This window comes from Alligator sinensis, unplaced genomic scaffold, assembly GCF_000455745.1.
Source record: "Alligator sinensis unplaced genomic scaffold, ASM45574v1 scaffold118_1, whole genome shotgun sequence".
Classification (NCBI taxonomy): domain Eukaryota; kingdom Metazoa; phylum Chordata; order Crocodylia; family Alligatoridae; genus Alligator; species Alligator sinensis.
Window position 1 is genome coordinate 515,713 of NW_005841850.1, and position 16,955 is coordinate 532,667.

General features: G+C 41.9%; 1 protein-coding gene across 4 annotated transcripts in view; it reads left to right on the plus strand.

Moving 5' to 3' along the window:
- VMP1 (vacuole membrane protein 1) overlaps positions 1–16,955 on the plus strand; it is a 74,122-nt gene that overhangs the window by 15,541 nt on the left and 41,626 nt on the right. For 3 of the 4 annotated variants that reach the window (XR_003095220.1, XM_006016051.3, XM_014522571.2), the window contains 2 exons: positions 164–274; positions 15,397–15,564. Coding sequence is in view for 3 of the 4 variants with exons in the window: in XM_006016051.3 (XP_006016113.1) it covers positions 164–274; positions 15,397–15,564 (279 nt within the window). In the remaining variant the exon portion in view is untranslated. Of the gene's footprint in view, positions 1–163; positions 275–7,881; positions 8,087–15,396; positions 15,565–16,955 lie in introns of those variants that run through there. The other variant, XM_025210007.1, reaches the window with a different exon arrangement.

The following is a 16,955-nucleotide window of genomic DNA, read 5'->3' on the forward strand; positions in this document are numbered from 1 at the left end:
CAGCCTAGCACAGGTTGGTTTGTTTTGAGAGCTGGCAAGAAGTTCAACTCAGTCCTTTTAATGCTGATAAGTTTTTCTCAAGTAGCTAGGAAGTGCTGCAGCATCTTTCCGTTCTTCTTCCATGGGTAATCGCCATTCCTGTTTTGTGATTCTTCTTTTCCAGTATGTGCGGTATATGGAGAAAAAGTTCTTCTGGTGTGCCTACTGGGTAGGCTTGGGCATTCTGTCCTCTGTTGGACTCGGAACAGGTCTTCATACCTTTCTGCTCTATTTGGTAAGAACCTTCCTGCTGTATTTTCTTTATATGAACAGTAGCATAATTATAAAGTATTTTAAAAAACTTATGGCAGTTTTCATCCATATCAGTGCTAGGACCCAATGTTGTATGCTTCTGCAGTTACGGAAAACATTCATTTTACAGGCTTTTGCATCTTTGCTTTTATGAGCATGCCAATTGTTTTTTTACTGTATGTTTGATGACCTTGTTCTATAATCAAATATTTTGTTTTGTGGGGTTTTTGTTTGTTTCTTGTGTTTTCCCTTCTGGGTTAGTTCCCCAATTATGTAACCACTGCCATGGATTTTTGTTTGTTTGTTTGTTTGTTAAGGCTTTCACTGCCAGAAAAATAATTAAAACCATTTTGTGAAACAATCCCTGATTTGTTTACTTCCAGAGCTGCTTTAATCATTGTCAGTAGCACAAAAAGTACATCAGGAAACAAGGAGCTCATGTTTGCTCCATGCAACAGGGCAGCGCTGCTTACGGTGAATGAGAGCCATGTGGGATGCTTTCAGAAGTGTGTATCTACTTGAGATGCTTTCCAAAAACTTTCTGGGGGGGCCAAAGAAATATAGTTATATCACCTTCTGTCTGAATTAAGGGGAAGTGATGCTTGTAAAAATGGATTATAGGGAATTTTTTAACACTTGCTGGCTTTGGTATGCTATACTTTTTTACTATCATGCAAGGATGGAAACAAAAAGGAAGGAGTTATGCAGCCAGTGGAAAACAAGCAGCTATCTCCCCTCTCTCCCCTCCTTTCTGCACCTCCCCCAACACCAAGCTCTGTTGTTTGCAACAGTAAAATTTCGTCAAGTGATTTGTGTAGATTGTTGATTGCCACATGGCGTTGACTACTTCTGCCCACTAGATACTAACGTGATCAAATCTTTCCGTTCTGTGTGCGCGTGCATCCGCAAACATTCAGTGTAAGAGCAGTTTCCTCTGGGATGATTATTTACCACTACATAAACATATCTGCTTAAAAAAAGTAATTCCGTTTGCAAATAAACACTGTTTGCATGTTGTGAGGAGAGGCTGAGGGAACTGGGCTTATTTAGTCTGCAAAAGACAAGACTGAGAGGGGATTTGATGGCGGCCTTCAACTCCCCGAAGTGGGGGTTGAAAGAGGATGGAGCCAGACTGTTCTCAGTGGTGGCAGATGGCAGAACAAGGAGCAACGGGCTCAAGTTGCAGCAAGCGAAGTTGAGGTTAGATACTAGGAAGAACTTTCTCACTAGGAAGGTAGTAAAACACTGGAACAGGTTACCCAGCGAGGTGGTGGGATCTCCATCCCTGGGGGGTTTTTAAGGCCTGGCTTGACACAGCCTTTGCTGGGATGATCTAGTTGGGGTCGGTCCGGCTTTGAGCAGGGGGTTGGGGTAGATGTGACCTCCTAAGCTCCCTTCCCACCCTCATTGTCTATAAACATTTCATGGCCCGTTGGCAGCTAGTCAGTAAAGCTGCTTAGAAAATGAATCTATTTCCCCCTTCAGATCAGTCATGGCCAATGGATTGCATATTATTAAAGAGTAGCAGCAAATATTCAAGTGTTTGTTTATTTTCAACAGATGAGATGGATTGGTTTATAATCGGTGATTTAAGTGGCTGAGTTTGATCAATGTGGAAATCAGCAAGCAGGAGACTTTTTGTTTAGATCACTGATTTTAATCTTGTTTTTGCATTTCTGTCCTTTATGTAATCTTTATAATCTAAAGAAAGCTTGATTGTTATTGGTTGGTATAATTTAGGGTTTAGTATAACCAGGAAGTTGCACTATATTGACACAAGTTTATATAAGCAGCTATTCTCTTAACTTTTTAATTATTATTTTGGAAAATGGTGAATGTTCATTAGATTGACTAGACTTTTATTTTATTCATGATTTATGTTGAGCCTTCATTTGGACAGAACTTAAATTTTTACATGCATAAACAACATTTTACATTTTTATTGTAATTAAGAAAAACATCTTGAATGTATTGCATACATATGAAAATAAGTTTTCAATAGTAACACCTGTTTGGATTAGTCTGTATACGCAGAGATATCCATCAGTAGTGAACTGAATTGATTGCTTTTGGTTACCACGACCATCAAGAATTAAGAACCAATAGATGTCATCCTATAAATTGGAGAAGGAATAAAAATCTTTCTCCCTGCTTCACCCTCTGGTCAGTTCCTAAGCCTTAAGTAAAGTGCTGTTCAACTGACGTAGTTGAATATGCTGATTCGAAGACTATTTTCACAGCCCCCGCTGAAGAGACTACTCCTGTCAAAACCTGCTTAAAGACTTCAACAAGCTCAGTTCCAGATGCTCAGTCAGTGACTTTTGCCATTTCAGTGATTTGATGTCTTTTAAAATTGTGACAGCAAATATATATTAGATAATTAGATTTATATGCTGCCCTCCCCAACAAAGGCTCAGGGCAGCTTACACAAGAGATCAAAGTACCTTACAAAACAAGAGAACTGATCAGTTTTATCTGAATGGCTTCAGTAGCTTCTATAGAAAAAATCAACCTACTGCCACCTGCCTGCTGGGTGTGTGTCTTAGACTTGATCTGAGTGGTAGCTGCTTTTTCTTGAAAGCAATCTTTTTCTCCTAATAATGTTGCTCTTTTCTACTTGGTGTATTATTGACTTGCGGCTCCAGTTTCCAAGAGAGGTTGAAATGGCTGGGAGTCCTGCTTTGAGCTGGCAGCTGGGCTAGATGATCTCCTGAGGTCCCTTCCAACTCTCACTTTCTGTGATTCTATGAAATAGCTACATTTTTTGTTGCCCAGCCCTGGGCACAGATGTTATGAAGAGCATTGTTCTAGCCCCTTACTAGCTGCTGCTGTGGAGTCAGTAAAGGCCTTGAACAAGGTCAGTGAGATCTAACCGGTCCTTTGCGGACTTGGCAGATGACACCTGACCTGATCTGTCCCCATTAGTACTGGGGCTGTAGGTGAGCTAAACCAGGCTGTGGCTTTCTCTTCTTCCTCCTCTTCCCTCAAACTTTCAGAGCAACTCAAGGTTTTGCAGCCAGTGTTTGCTGGTGCTGAAGTAGCAGATATCTTTTTGCCTTTAAAAATAATTTTTTTTTTTTTTTTTTTATTGCTGCAGGGCCAGACAATTTCCAGCTGTATGACCTTGTTCATTAACTTCATTATTGCATGCTGTCTTGAGCTGTTGTGTATACCCTGAAGGGGACCCCAGTCTGCCACTCTCTACATATACCCCCTTCTCCAACTTGACTGCTTCTCTCGAGCAGGTCCCATGTCATTTCTCTGTCTGTAACATTGTCCGCATAGCAGGAGTAATACAGATCCAGGATTTTTGTGGGCAAAATAACGTTGTTTTAGATTTTACAGGGCACCTGAGCAACCTTAGAGTGGGCAAACTAGAAATGCATAGAACATGACAAATCTCTGTCCCATTTTAGCAATCTGACTAGATTTTTTTTTTTCTAAAGTAAAAATGTCCTTTTTCCAACTACGACATGATGTCTGCTCTCCCGTTGCTAGTTGTAACTTCTTGTGTATCGTGATAGTACCCAGAGGTCCTACCAGGATCAGGGCTGCACTGGAAGACATGGTCCCTGCCCCAAGGTGCTTACAGACCTAACACCTGGCATTTTGTACAACTAACTGAAGAGGACTGTTGGAAAACGGGATGATGTTGGAGGGCTTGTGTGTTAGCAGGATACTCTCACCCATGTGCAGCAGAGCCTTAATCCTGGCCTAAATAAACTGCGGGTCTTGTGAAGCGTCTTGCAGCAGCCCAGATGTTCGTGTATGTCATTTCATCAAGTCACATCAGCACAGTAGAGAGCTTGCAGGAGAGACGAGCCTTAAGCTTCTTTCTACATGGGGAAGGAAGTTGCCATAAAGCAAGGTTGGGTGTGAATTTATGCTCCTCTGTACTGACTGTGGGGGCTGTTAACACATAGCAAGCCTGAGGCAGCTTACTCAGTCTGCTAAGTTTCTTTTGAATTGGAATGAGCTACCTAACACCTGCTCTGCTCCAAATCTGTCCACATAAGGGCTGGCACAGAGCAGCAAGTGCTCTGTGGATTCACACTCCAGCCTGCTTCATGATATCCTCCCTGTATAAGCAGCACCAGGGGCCTCTTTACCAAATCATAACTAGTCCTTGCCTTCAGTAAGTTTTTAAAAGTCCACAGGTTAAGTATTTTTTTTTTTTATCCCCTTTATAGAAAATGAACCAGAAAAACATTCCTATTACATTTGCCTGTTTTCAAGTAGGATATTTGGCAGGTATGCAGCTCACTTTGCATTTGTCTAGACATTAACCTGACTTGACATTTGGTTAGGTAACAAAGGTAACTTTTCTATTGATTTAGTCCTGTGGTCATTCTTCTCTAGAGTGAATGACCGCACAGTTCTACAGAGCAACTGAAAGTAGTGCGGCAAGGTAGTGATGATTTCTGGTCTGAAACTTCCTGCTGTAGTTAAATGCTCAGAACCAGAGGCATCCACATGCTGCCATGATGTGTGTGAGCAGAAGGACTTGTGTTTGCAGCCAGCTAGCTGGCATTAGCATGAATTTGACATCTCCACCAGAAAATAGCAATGCCTCTACTCCGGCAGGAACTCTTCAGGCAGTTCGTTATTCAGGCACTGGGCCTCCAGACCTTGGAGAATTGTACACACCTATTTTATTGCTCTGTCAGACACTTAAGGATTTCTAAGACCTCTGCCAGGCCTAAACCTGCCCATGGAGTTAATTGGTAAATGGCCTGCCAGTTTTCTAGAGAAGGACAGTTCCAGAATTGCTTGGACTCTCTGTTATCTCTGATTGTATAGAGGCTGTGCACTATATTCCATTTCCACAAATATTCTGAATGTCTGACCTTCTCTCCTCCGGCTGATTAGACTGCCCAGAAGAAAACACTTGCCGAGCTTTATGTAAAAGAACCAACAAAGTAGATGCAACGAGTAATTTAGGGATTATAGTAACGTAATACATTTGCAACACTGGTTGTATGTACCAATAGAAAATATTGCATAGTTACAAGATGCACAAGTCATAACAAGCTCTGAGGATTATTACCCTGGGTGAAGGGATGTTGTTATAGCCATGTATCTTAAGTAGTGTTTGACTTGATTGTGTGCCACAAGGTGGCACTACAAGCAGAAAAATAAAACGTATGCATCTAATATGGACAGCTCTTGCCTTTCCATAACGTTAGCATGGTAAGGATCAGACGTTGCCTTTATTGTTAAGGACAATGTTGAATTGAACGTGCACGTAATGTAATATAAATGTGATGCTATACCAGTCATGAATGTGGTCTGCCCAGTGTAGTGAATGATCCCCTAAGTTCTAATCTCAGGCTACCCATTGCAGCTGCAAAAATCATTTAAAAAGAGCATTACACATTGAGGCAGTCTGGAAACAAAGATGTTCTCTGGTTGATCATAGTGGTAAAGCTTGTTCAGTGCATTGGATATTTTTAAAATCACAAGCAGCCCAGGTAAAGGATGTCTTCATTACACAATGGCAAATGCCTCCTTGTTGCCAGTAGATAGTCACCTTCCGTTTGCTCGTTTTAAATTGTTTGTAAGCGTATATTTCTGAAGTGTGTACTTCCATGTTCAGAGTGAAAGTATTTGTCCATTGAAACTTTTGGAAGCATTCTCTCGTAGTTTAAAACAAACCAGCAAACAACCTGCCCCTCTCCCCAAACTCTAATAGGACCTCAGTGACTTGATTTGATAATAGGGTAGCACTAAAGTGTTTTTAAATTACTCCTAATTAATTGGTTGTACCAAATCTGTGCCCACTGAGAGACTGGGAGTGCAATTACATGCTTAGAGGAGGATGCTCACAGGCCCACCCATGTGCTTCTGAGCTCCTGTTGATGCTTGTATTATTAGCCTTTGCTATTAACAGCCAGCTCCTGGGAATTGCAAGCACTTATGCACCAGTTTGTGCAGCATTAGCTGCATTTATTCCTCCAAGGAAGGGTGGGGGGGGGTGTGTGTGTGTGTGTGTGTGTGTGTGAGAGACACACACACATTTTTAAGAAAGCTTCATATTTGGTACAAATACAGTAATACACTAGAAACGCTGCATTTGCGAGCGGAGCAAATCAGTAGATTCCTTGAAGAAATAGCTCCAATATATGGATGACCGTGGATGTTTGCTAAGTACAGTCCAGTAATTTTTGCCCCGGTACTGGAAGCGGTGATTTGTCTGGAGCCTTGGGAGAATTTTGATCAAGCCACTTTATGGAGTGGCATAGATTTGGGGATTTAAAGAGATTGTATCCTGCAGGAGGAAAGACCCCGGTAGTAGCAGAGAAAAGAGCCCGTGGGGCGGCAGCCCTGCTTCACAGGGGTTTGGTATTTAAAGTCTAAACCAGTCTCTGTCAGGAAGGCGCTGTGGTTAATACCACTGCAGATCTGATTGCCTGCTGTTTAGATTTTGTTGCTCATTGAGTGATCTGGTTCTGAATGTGTCAGCCTTTAGTAGTGAAAGGTTTGGCTAATTAATTTGTTCTTAGCCTTTAATTACCATTTATGTTCCAGATCAAGAAACTTTCTAAGTATTAGAGTATCTAAACTTACTGCTCTGGACTGGTTTCTACTCTCATACTGTTACTCCATCTTTTTAATCCCGTGAGAAACACAATTTTGATTTTGAGTGCCACTGAGCACAAAGTTGAAACGTTAAACTGCCTTAAAGATAGAGCAGGAAGTTGCTTGCGTGGTTCTTCCAAAAAATCTTTCTTCTGACACCTTCCAAAGCAAGCCTGCTGGCTGTTTCCCCAACACGTTAATGGTTTTGACAGCTCTTTAGCAAGATCATTTTCAAGAATAGTGATCATGGTGTATGGAATAAAAATGTACAATGAGCAGTGACTCAGACTTTTTTCTTTTTTTATCAGCGCACAGCTTCTATTTTTCCTACAGTCAAAATATTTTCTCACGGATTGGTGACATATTAAAACATAAATGGCCTGAATCACCTCATTACCAGAAGATGACTGAATATAGCTTAACCCAAATGGCTTGTATATGACTTTAGAGGTCTGTCTGTCCCTTCAAAAGAAAGAAAGAAAGAAAGAAAGAAATGAATGAGCTGCCAGGTGAACTTTTGACCACAGGTTTGCAGGGTGCGTCCTTAGGAAAGGACCGGTAGATGGAGCAGTTGCTTGGTAACTCCAAAATGCTACCCAGCTTTCAGCTCACCCTTTTGCCTCATGATTTAGTTTCAGTTCAGCTCTGGCATGGGAATTGCAAAAGTAGATGATACCAAGGCAAACAGAAAACAAAGGATTATTGCCTATAAGAAAAAAATATCACTTATACAGAAACAAAAGGTCAGTGGCCTTTTGTAGCTGGTTGCTTGTTTTGAAATGTGTAATATAGAGGGATAAGTGGATGCTAATTCCTTGCAGGTCAAAATATCTTAACCAGCTTCAGCTGTTGGATTTGCCCAAATTTTGAAAAATGCACGTGTTTAGCTAGTTGCCATTAAAGCCAAGTGGAGCAGGTTTTGAGCCTGTTTTCCCTGGGAGGCTCGGCGTGCAACACACCAGCTGGAAGTGAAAGGGTGCGGTGCGATGCGACTGTCGGGGTGGAACCGAAGGGACGCGGTGGAAAAGGCACTGAACTCTGCAGAGCTCTCATACGAGCTATAAGTCCCTGTGAGACGTTGAAATGTCTCTCGCTGAACTGTTCTGGAATGTGAGAGGGGAGGCAATAATGTGGTTATTGCAGACCCTACAAGTAACCAACTTCCTTGTCTTTTGAACACATGATGAATTCAGTAGGTTTTGTCCTTTTATTGCAAGTAAGTTTTGGGTCTCTTTCCAGACTGGAGTTTAAGGGACTGATTTTGTTTTGAAATAACTAGTAGGGTATAGGGTTGGTGTTAGAAACTCCCAGGCTGTTCTCTCCGTTTGGAACTTGGAGCGAGACTTATTTAGGTCTGACCTATGATGTAGAGAGCCCAGGTTGGCCTCCAAAGACTTCAGTCTGTGCACTCTGTACACCTACTGTGGGTTACTCATGCAAATAATACTGCAAGCCGTAATTCAAAATCATTAGATTAAGTGAAAAATCAAGAGATTTTAAACAAGCTGGTTTTGCTGTTCTTAATACTTTACCTGCCGGAGTTTAAGCCTGGAGAGTACACTTGGGTCATGTTTTGCAGCTGTGTGGACTAATGACATTATTTTAGATCAACTGTGAGATTCCTGGACGTTGCCTGATCCATAGAGCCAAAGAACAATAAATACCCTGAGACGCGTTAATTCTGAGATCCACCAACATTTTTAATTTCTACCTGCCTGGGATTTGCCGTGCAATTACTGGTCAAGTAGGCCTGCTAATTCCCTGCCTGTGTCTGTCTATCTAGCCATTTCTTTTAAGTCATACTCGTACTTTTGTTGGCCATTAAAACTTGGCTGGGTGATGCCTTGTAGCGAGGCTCTGGGAGAATGCTTTTCTCTTCCTAGGTGGGCTTTGTAGGATTAAAGTCAATAATTCAGAAGGTTGATGGGATCCATTTGTGAAGGAACAGTGAGGAACAAAAACCTACCTTAATTCCACCAAGTGGGAGTGGATTTTTTCTGTGTTTAATTCTTCTAGCTGAACAAGCTGTTGATTTCCAGTTTGCATCATTTTCAAATTTGCATGTGAACTGACAAGCCTGCAACAAAGTGAACAAGGAACAGTTTTGTGTAGCATCTGGGATCAGATTACTCTGGTCATGCCGGTAAGACAGTTGAAAGAAAAATATATGGTGGGTGTAGGACACAGAACTTGATTCAGAACGAAGTTGAAATGGAGCCTGTTTGTGTGAGGGTGCCTCGTGACTGTTTAACGTCTCATTTGTTTCCTTCATGCCTTTAAACCTACTTCCTCCAGCAGTCCCAAGCTATTTACAATAAACTGAAACATCCTGGAACACTTGGATCATCGTGGAGCCTAGAAAATCATGTCTGTTCACCACCCTTTAAAGGGAACTCCTCATGAGTACTCACATGGGCTGTATTCTGCCTGCTGTTGGCAGCACCTGGCCAAGTAGCACATCTACACATTGGAAATGTCTTACGAGGTTAAACTGTGTGTGTGTGTGTGATGCCGTCAGAGCAGGGTGGGGGGGAAACTGGTGTTTTCTCTCCACCTTAAAAGGAGTAAAAATCAGAAATGACTTTTTTTTAAATGGAGCAGGTTCTTTTCTTCACATGAACATCAGTGCAGCATTTGAAGTTGTATGGGGGGCAGGTCATGCTGATGTTGTGGGCCCTCTATGAGGATATGCAGCATCTTTACGGAGATGGGGGAACTGCATTGTGTGCAAGCTCTGCATGTGCTTTTCCAATGCTGTCTGTGTTGTTACACACCAGAATCTAGAAGTCCTTCTCTTTTTTCCTTCCCCTTAAAGTGAAGCGTGAACTACTTTAACAAGCCTCTTGAAGCACAGCCATGCAGTAAGGGCTGGCCATGAGGTCTTCACTTGTGGCTAAGACATTAGTGCAGTTCCACCTCCCTCCTCCTCCCCTCGCGAAGTTGAGGCCAGTGGTATATGTAGCCTCAGCAGACAGCAGTGCGGGGCCATAGAGGTGCTGCCGCAAAGGGCGTGCTTCTTCAGTCCTTTGGTGTTTCCATCAGCCGTGTGCTTTAGGGAAGGGTTTGTACACTGCCTGCACTCAGACCAGTAGGCCCTTGCTTTGTGTCCCTTCTCTAATATTTTTTATCCCAAACTGCAGCAGGGGAAAAAATTTAAGTTAGCTGTTGCTGGCCCAATTTTCCCTTTCAGTTGCATGTGGGTTTTCTTTATGGCTAGTTACCCTGGTCCTGAAGATAAAAGGTCTTCTAATTTGATCTTGCTTTCTCGAGAGGTGAAATGACTTCATAGAGAAGTCTGAGATGAGTCGCAGCCTGTGGCAATGCTAGCCGGTGGTTTCCCACGAGAAACAGGCTCTTGTTGGGGGTTTTTATTTATTGATCAAATACAGAATGACACATTTCCCTGTCCCAGCCACCCCAGTCTGTGAAAGGGTTGAGTCTTGACCAAAGTGCTAAAAATTCCTTGTTTGAGGAAGGACACAAGTTTTGAAGACGTTGGAGTGGACAAAATAGGCTGCCTGCATTCATTGTGATCTCCCACCTTCGTTCCACATGGATCACTTTTCCTGACGTGCAATATTTTAAAACTGGAGCTGGTCTAAAATTGTATCTAGTCAGACTTGCAGCGCTGGTGCCCTTTTTTCAAGGTTAAATGATGTGTAGAGGGATATCTGAGAAAATGATACTTGATATGGAGTTTGATGCCGCATAAAGTAGTTCAGGGTGTAAACACCAAAGCTGTGTGTAGCAGTGTGGACATGCCATTGTCGCTTCTTTGTGTGCTCACTTGCTTTGCCTTACTGTAAAGACTCTTCAGTTCAGGCAGTGCACAGACTGATATTTTTTGAGGACATGAGTTGACTTGATGCGTCTGCTGAAATTTTGATTCAGCTTGTTTGGATTTTTTTTATTTTATTTTATTTTACCTATTCAGAGAGGTAGGCTTTCTGGAAACTCTGAAGTGTCACGTTCCCAAATAACTTGCTGCCATAGTTTAGCAGCGTATAGATTCCAACCTAGTGACTGAACAAAGCGCTGAACTAAAAATACGTCTGGGACCCAACAAGTGTCTGAGAGTGCAAATTGTTTTTGAACAAATCAGGGCTTTGTAGATTGGGATTTCCAAACTCCCCTAATTTATGGCTGCCAAAAAATAGATTTGCATCAAGTTGTGTCTGCTGACTAGCTCTTGTCTCATTTGATTTATAAATTGCACAGATATTTCTAATGAATCACATTCCAGACTAACCACAGGCTCCTGTTGGTCGTTGGTAAGAGCGTGGCGAACAAATGCTTCTCGCCCGAACCAACAGAAGAGTTGACTCCAAGCAGTTTTACCCTTGTTAGTGCTTGCTCCTGCAATTAAAAAGATGTAAACAGGATGGGGGCAGAGGAGAGGATTGGTGGCTGGGATATTTCTGAACTTAAATTTAATTACTCTTTTTGCTTCTCTGCCAGGTAGCATCTCTAATAAACCTGCTAATTTCGCTTCTCCTTATTTGATGCAATGGGGGGAGTTGGAGTGACTTTTTTTTTTTTTTTTTTTTAATATTCATTTGAAGATGGACTTACAAGTAAACTCAGGCTGCAGGTAACTTCTGTATTTCTCAGTAGGTTTATTTCAATAGACCAACTACAAATCGAGCTCAATTTTTGCATAAGTAATACATTTCTCACTAAAAACAATAAAGGGAGAAAAATTACTAAGTGAATTTAACTGGGTCTTCTGGGGAAAAGTTCCAAAGCTAACCGTTAACACTTTTAGGCCCAAGAAGAAGCAAGAGCCAATACCTAGGACTTTAAGAGGAGCGGGGCACTCTGATTTTACGGAAAGGCAATGAGAATTGAGCACCTACCTCCTACTTGTGCCTTTGAAAAGCTTCACATGTAGTTTAGCCACCAGTATTGTGAAGAACAGAATAAAAGGGCAGCTGTTTTTCCTGAAATGCTTGGCCCATGAACTTGCCCTGTTGCAACCACACTCCTAGTTCACCCAGCCATGGTTTTTCTGAGTTGCAAGGGTAAATTTGTGTGCTTGGTAACCAAAGCTTTGTGTCTCGTACTGTATGTGGGCTTCTCAAATATGAATGGGAACAAAAGCAGATGTCAGAAATATTGCATGCAGCTTGCCAAGCCCTGGTATGTTGTCCAGTTGACTCGACTTAAGGCAGCTGGGCCCTGCTGTAAGAAGAGGACGCAGGATTGTTTTGTCTGAATTCACGTACTCCACACTTGTGTCATTTCTAAGCCTTTTGCATTTTATTTCTTATTCCCGTTAAAACGTGGTTTCTGTGGGTTCCGTAACTCCCGACTTTTTTCCATTATAGAATTGTTTATTTTACTTTTCAGTGGAAGAATTGCACCAAATTGGTTTAGTCTTCAGGTGGCTTGATGGATGTTTACAGCTGCTTTCCCAAATGTGCTTTTCCATTGACCATTGATTGCTTTAGGATTTTTTTCCCCCCCTCTGGCAAGCATTTGTGGCCAAAACTGTCAGACCAGCATTAGTAGGAGGACATATTTGAGACCATCAGGCCATTTGAGAGATAGCAGCACTCTTAAGAGCTGAGAGAGCTTAGAGTATTTGTTGCAAGAAGTTATTACTCGGCCTCTCTGCAGAGATTTATGTGGGTGTTTTGCCTAACTGTCAGCCTTACTGGACTCCTTTCCCCTTCTGCCTCCCCTTGTCTTTCCCCCCCCCCCCCCCCCCCCCTTTTTTTTTTGGTCATCCCATGTTATAATCTTGACTTTTCTGCCACCTCCAGCCAATATCTCAGCTTTACACATTTCAAAACAAAACCATGTGTATGACACCTGGAAGTGTGACAGGTTGGTAATTGTCCTCTTTTCAGATTGAAACCAGCAGTGTTTTATCACAGTGGGCCACAGTTGTGTGGTACTGTGGTAGGTCTCCCAAATTTTGTGGAACTGAAAGCCAGACTTTTTGATTCACACGCCGTATCTCTGACTACCTTGGCAATGATCTTGGCCTTGCCCTTGAGGGGCCCTGGGAAGTGGCACTTTGCAACTAACACACACACAGGACTTTGGGGTTTTCCTCCATGCAAATTTCCAGTTCAAGCTAATAGTGTTGTTGAGTTGTGCAACTGGAGCCCACAGCTTTAGGCAGAAGACCCGAAGACCATGTCACCGAGTTGCTTGTGGGTATAAAGGGTGGGTGGGGATTAACATCAACATCTGTTGAAATTGTATATGGTCAGGGAACCTGAACTCTAGATCTGGGCTCTTCCACACGCCTTGTGGGCCTGGGTCAAATGAAGATGCTCTTTGTTTTGCCTGTTTTAAATTGTAAGTGCTTTGGGGCAGGGACAGTCCCTCTTTTGAATACAAAGTGCAGCCAAATAGAACTCCTGTCCCCGTGGGGACTCATCATTACTGGAGTACAAGTAATGAATGATTTCGTTCATCCACCAGCTGTTTCTTTGCCCTTCAGCAGCAGAACTTGGTGTTTAGCAGCTCTCTTCAGCATAACTCTTTTGGTTTTGGAGAAAGATGTCCTAATTTAGCAGGCAAGCAAAGCCGGGCCCTCTACCTTTATTTAAAGGGGCACAAACAGCAGTGTGCAAAAGCGCTCACTGGGCATAACAAATTAGTCATTCTTATGAGAGGCCAGGAGTAGGTGAAAACAACTGGCTTAGCTGCCAAGCAACTTCTGTACCGAAGGACTAGAAATAGTTTATTGTATGGCAGTCAGCGCTACCATGCAGAAATTTTAAAATAGGGCAAAGACTTTTTCTCAGCAGTCCTGTTTTGCTACCTGCGCTAACTTGGCTCTCCATTATTTTAATCTGTTGAGAACAGCCATTCATGTCGACGAACGTAGTTCTAGTGAAAACCTCACCGTAAGCCTAGGAAAGACCTCGCTGCATTGCCCCTGGCCTTAGATCGTTAAAATCTAGGTGATCTTTTGCTCTGGTCTCTTGGATCAGGTGAGCTTTTGAATTCCACCCCACACTCCCTGAATTAATCCCGTAAGCCCCAGTGGTCCCCCCACAGCCCCGGATTCAAATACTCAAAAACAAAACAAAAAACACAAGGGGAGGTAGTCATTGGCGGCTGAGAGGATAGTGCAATTAGTCATACTCTCTCCTGTCCCCTGAATCGTTATATTGACTGATTATTTATTTAGTTGTTGTTGTTGTTGTTGTTCTTTGTGTGATAAGTACAGTTTTGATTGACTTTTTTTGTGCCCTGACCCCCGCAGCACTAATAGACCATGACTCAGTTAAGGGAAAAAAAAAACAAGGGAGGAAAATTGTTGACAGACTGTCTCCCAAGATGATGACAAAAACCCACCATGTAATTAATAGCAGAAACTCAAATCTGAGCTAGGGTTGCTGTGCTTGTGAAGTCAATTGATTACGATGTTATTCAAGAAGCTAAATCCAAGTGCAACTACGCTATTTTCACAAAATACTTGGATTTTTTGGGAACTCTTTAAACAGCTCATTCTGTGTGGGCATGCATCTATCTTGCACAGATGTTGGGAGGGGATATTTAAGCGGGGCTTATTTTTATTTCAGAATATCTAGTGTTCAGCATAAAGCTAACTGAACTGTTTCTGCAGCTGGAAGTTTGTTCTGATTTTTTAACTGTATTGCACTTCATTTCTTGTACAGATTTTGAGGTTGCCTCTATCTGGGCTGTGTCCTCAAACCACCCTCCTAACCTGTAAAGGAAAGCGGAGTTCATAAGTCAAATTAACAATGATGTGTGGCTTTTAAATAGCACTTTGTTTTCAGAGAACCTGAGTCAGGTGATTCCCATTTTACAGATGGGGAACTACCAGAAAAATTACATGACTTACCCAGGGGATTCCTGTCTTATTAACTGGTACCTTCAGGAAGGAATGGGGAAGGAACATCTTGCTTTTGTTGGGTCCAGCTCAGACATTGGGGTTTGTAAAAAAAAAAAAAAAAAAAAAAAAACCCCCCCCCCCCCCCCCCCACTTGGTTTTAACAAAACTTAAGAGCAACTTAGATGTTTTTCTCGGATGATTTGCAAAAGTCCACTTTGAAAAAAATGTCCTTTTTATTATTAAATCCTTTTCAGATTTTGCTGCCCAGTACACTTGCCCGGTGCTAGACCTTGGTCACTGAAAAACAAGTCAGCTTCATTTTTTTTCTGGTTGCTCAAACGGAGCGTAGTGCAAGCTAAGCATTGATTGTTAAGGTGTGCTTCCTACATAGTTTTATTTTAACTCTTCCCATGTAAGATCTTTGTTGTTAATAACCCAAGCAAGAACCATATTGTTTAACTTACCAGCTTGTTACTGTTGAAACAGGGGCACTTTTTCTCAAGTATGAAGGTAAACGATTCTTCTCTCACAGACTAGATTTAGTAACAAAAACACTGTATCTGGTATCGAATGTACAGGGCAAGTGGTGTTGGCTTTCTGTATACTGTACATTTATCTACATTTCCTGATGGCTTTACCCTAAATGGTTTTGCTCCCTGCTGCTTAGACGCGCCCGGCATACTGACAGCTCACTTAATGTTTTCCAGGGTCCACACATAGCGTCCGTGACACTTGCTGCATATGAATGTAACTCAGTTAATTTTCCTGAGCCGCCATACCCTGATCAGATCATCTGCCCGGAAGAGGAAGGGGTGGAAGGATCCATCACCCTCTGGACCATCATCTCAAAAGTCAGGCTGGAAGCCTGCATGTGGGTAAGATTTAACTTCTACCAATTTACCTAACATGAACCGCCCAGCAGTAATATGTAATGGTTCACTTTGGAGCCATAACTTCTTGCTCAGTCAGATGTCTGCTCGATGAGATCTGAACCTCTTATAAAGAAATAGCGGGTAAGTGGAGGGATCGGTTTTTATCAGCTGCTGTTCCAGGGAGGTGGTGGAGAAGGTGGGGAGGGAACTTTTTAGTTTACCAAATAAATTCTTTGTTCCGGAGTCCTAGGAAAACTCGGAGCTATTTCAAAAGCCAGCGGTTTTCTCAGTGGTGTAATAGAAAATGCTCTGGCGCTTGAGGAGCTTGGTGCAAAAGACAAGGTTTTGATAGGCAAATTAGTGCCCCTAAATGGTCTTACAGATGCAAAGTCTTGATCCTTCAAGCAGTTAAGTGAGCAACTTGGCTCTTGCAAGTAAGTGCTTGGGCCCTGTTCATGAGCAAAGTTATGAATATGTATTTGCAGGGTCCAGACCCTGGTGTCACAGCTGATTCGTATCGGCTGTGAGAAGTCTATACATAATCCAGACATGAACTTCAGTGTATGGGGAAACATTTCCTTACAACAAAGAGAAAATATAGTTGGTGAAGACTGAATCAGATTCTGAGGGTGGGTTATTAGGGTGGGTGTCAGTGACTGTCACCGCAGCAGCTCTGTCGCCTGATTTTTTTTTTATTTTTTTTTTATTATTTTTTTTTTTTAATGGGGGGGGGGGGTCTTTTCTCTTCATTTTTCTTAATTTTATTTTTTAAGAATATAAATCAGCTAAGAGATGCTTCCCGTTAAATATAAACTATTGAAACTTAGGCAGGCACATCTGCTCTAAACTGCTCGTGTGTCAGAGCACTCAATTTTACCACTGATTTCCTGTTCTGACTGTTGGTTTAATTATAAAATACTTGTTTCTCCAATTTAGGTGTTGGAGGGGGAAAGTCCTGTAGTACATGATGTCTAATTACTTCTCTTTCATTTCTGGGAGCCTTCAGTATATGCAAATAGCTTACCAAAAACTCCCATTTATTTTGCTTGTTACAATTTAAAAAATGATTAGCAGCCCAGCTTCCCACCAAGAAAGTTGAAGTTTAGATCATACGCACCATTTTTTCTAAAAACAATGGAAGAATAATTACAGAAATATTAATAAAGGCTGGAACTACCCATGACTGTCAATAAGACTCACAGTAAATGTTTTATGCTCATTTTGGCTAACTAGAGAGCAATACCACATAAAAGATCAAAACCAGGCAGAGTTAACTGAATCCACTATAAATGAGTATTTGTAAAATATGTACAGGATCTTTATTTTTTTTTTTCCGCAGCTCTAAGTCTTAATGGAGTAGAAACAAAAAGAATGAACTTTTCAGATAAAAATTG